Below are 3,023 nucleotides of genomic sequence, written 5' to 3' on the forward strand. Positions count from 1 at the left end.
AACAATGACACCATTTGAATCACTTTGTGACAAACCCACTTTGACTAGACACGCACTCTCAATCATCCACGCAATCTTGTCACAACAGCCACAAGGATCTCTCCCCTATTACATCGACAGATGGAACTCGGAATTAGGGACAGACATCTCTCATGCATAAGCTATACGGAATTTTAAGAACATTAAGAAAACTTCAGCTTCAAGTAGATTTGTAGAACTTAATTTAAAAATGATACAAAGATGGTATCTGATCCCAGAGAGATGCAAAAAGATATATAAACAAATCAGCACATTGCTGGAGATGCGGGTCCCCAGAATGTCACATGTCCCACATCTGGTGGCAATGCAACAAGCTCCCATCTGGTCTGAGGTAGCCAAGGAATCCGGTAAAATTTTGGGAATAGAAATGCGTCTTGACCCTTGCTTATGGCTTTTTAACAGCGTCCCCAACAAACTTACCACCCCGTCTAAAAAATTACTACATATACTGAGCAATAGCTTTAAAATTCTGATTGCTAGAAAGTGGAAATCAGAGGAAGTACCGTCCCTTAGTCAATGGCACTTTGAGTGCCACTGTACAATATCTTTAGAAGAATACTCTTACGTGAAAAATAAAAATCTGGATTTATACGCACAAATGATCGTCATGTGAGTCATACATTCAAAATTACTCCTCATAACCATAACTAGATATGCTAACACAACCTCGCAATAATGATAGTTCCAAATATTGCTGACATAATGCTAAATTCATGTTGGAATGTAATGTATGCTAAAAGATATTCATTTTCTGTTTTTGATATTCAAATAATGTAACCATACCTGATTTTATTTCTGTATCCCCCCCCCCCCTGTTTAATTTGTGCACAAATCTAATATGTAATGCAACATAATGCAATTTCTTTAATGCACTTTATTTTCGATGTTATTGTTTTTGACTTCAATAAACTTTTGAAAACTTAAAAAAAAAAAAAAAAAAAAAAATGTTGCCAGCTGGGTGGCATTATGAAGTAGCCGGATGGGGGCAGTTATATTTTCTAAGATTATATAATTTACTGTTATCCAAAGCACAACATAACGGCATAATTTAACATAAATGTATTTAAAGGGACACTGAACCCAAATTTTTTCTTTCGCGATTCAGATAGAGCATGACATTTTAATCAACTTTCTAATTTACTCCTATTATCAAATGTTCTTCATTCTCTTGGTATCTTTATTTGAAATGCAAGAATGTAAGCTTAGATGCCGGCCCATTTTTGTTGAACAACCTGGGTTGTTCTTGCTGATTGGTGGATAAATTCATCCACCAATAAAAAGTGCTGTACAGAGTTCTGAACCGAAAAAAAAAAGCTTAGGTGCCTTCACTTTCAAATAAAGATAGCAAGAGAACGGAGAAAAATTGATAATATAAGTAAATTAGAAAGTTGCTTAAAATTGCATGCTTTATCTGAATCCCGAAAGAAAAAAATTGAGTTCAGTGTCCCTTAAAAGATAATTGGTACAATAAAAATTTAACAATTTTAATATTAGCCAATTATAGCTTAATATATATAACAATTTTAGCCATGTGGTGCACCCGCTAAAAAGGTTCTGGGAAGAACACTGACACTTTTGGAGGGCAGTGGAAACAGCCTGTTAAAGATGTTTAAATTTATACAGAAACTAACCGAAATAGCATGCATGTGCACAACAACAGAGACAGATTATCCACCGGCCCACCTCACTCACAGCGCCGACTCACCGGCCCCCCTCACTGACACAGCGCCCACTCACCGGCCCCCCTCACACTCGCAGCGCCCACTCACCGGCCCCCCTCACACTCGCAGCGCCCACTCACCGGCCCCCCTCACACTCGCAGCGCCCACTCACCGGCCCCCCTCACACTCGCAGCGCCCACTCACCGGCCCCCCTCACACTCGCAGCGCCCACTCACCGGCCCCCCTCACACTCGCAGCGCCCACTCACCGGCCCCCCTCACACTCGCAGCGCCCACTCACCGGCCCCCCTCACACTCGCAGCGCCCACTCACCGGCCCCCCTCACACTCGCAGCGCCCACTCACCGGCCCCCCTCACACTCGCAGCGCCCACTCACCGGCACCCTCACACTCGCAGCGCCCACTCACCGGCCCCCGTCACTCGTGGCACCCTCTCACCGGCCCCCCTCACTCGCGGCGCCCACTCACCGGCCCCCCTCACTCGCAGCGCCCACTCACCGGCCCCCCCTCACTCGCAGCGCCCACTCACCGGCCCCCCTCACTCGCAGCGCCCACTCACCGGCCCCCCTCACTCGCAGCGCCCACTCACCGGCCCCCCTCACTCGCAGCGCCCACTCACCGGCCTCCCTCACTCACAGCACCCACTCACCAGCCCTCACTCACAGCACCCACTCACCAGCCCTCACTCACAGCACCCACTCACAGCACCCACTCACCAGCCCTCACTCACAGCACCCACTCACAGCTCCCCATCACCCACTTACCGCCCCCCCCTCACACAGACCAATCACGGGGTCCACCTCACACACACATAGCCCAAACTCTGAGACCACTTCACTTACACACACCAATCACTGAGCTCAAACCCCAATCCCACACCCCACCCACACAGCCCAATCACACAGAGCTCAATCACACAACCCACCTAAATCACATATACAGGCGCACCCAGTCACTGAGTCCACCTCACATACACACTGAGCTCCTTCATTTCTCAAACACACGGCCTGCTCCCCCAGTCACCTCAACTCACCATGTCACCAGCGTATAAAGCCCCCGCATCACTCCCGCCTCTCCCTCATACTGTCAGGCACGGAAGGAGCCCGTGCTCCCCAGTCAGCAACGTCCGCACCCGCTTCCTCCTCTCCTCCGCCCGTCGTGACGTATTGGGCGCGACCGGCTCACTCCGATGACGTCAGGGAACCTCTGGCTGGCGTGTGGGCGTGGTGATGTCATACACAAGGAACAGACGTGCGTGTAACAAGTATGATCAGATTGACTTCAATCGCGTGCGTCATGACGTT

General features: G+C 48.4%; 1 protein-coding gene across 1 annotated transcript in view; it reads right to left on the reverse strand.

The window, feature by feature from the left end:
* The window catches only part of DCUN1D3 (defective in cullin neddylation 1 domain containing 3), a 54,396-nt gene extending 51,488 nt beyond the window's left edge, over positions 1 to 2,908 (reverse strand). Inside the window, exon 1 of the mRNA XM_053694563.1 lies at positions 2,753 to 2,908. Within this exon, the coding sequence (XP_053550538.1) occupies positions 2,753 to 2,781 (29 nt within the window). The 5' untranslated portion in view covers positions 2,782 to 2,908. The remainder of the gene's footprint in view (positions 1 to 2,752) is intronic.
* Positions 2,909 to 3,023: the final 115 nt, after the last annotated feature.

This window comes from Bombina bombina, chromosome 11, assembly GCF_027579735.1.
Source record: "Bombina bombina isolate aBomBom1 chromosome 11, aBomBom1.pri, whole genome shotgun sequence".
Lineage (NCBI taxonomy): Eukaryota > Metazoa > Chordata > Amphibia > Anura > Bombinatoridae > Bombina > Bombina bombina.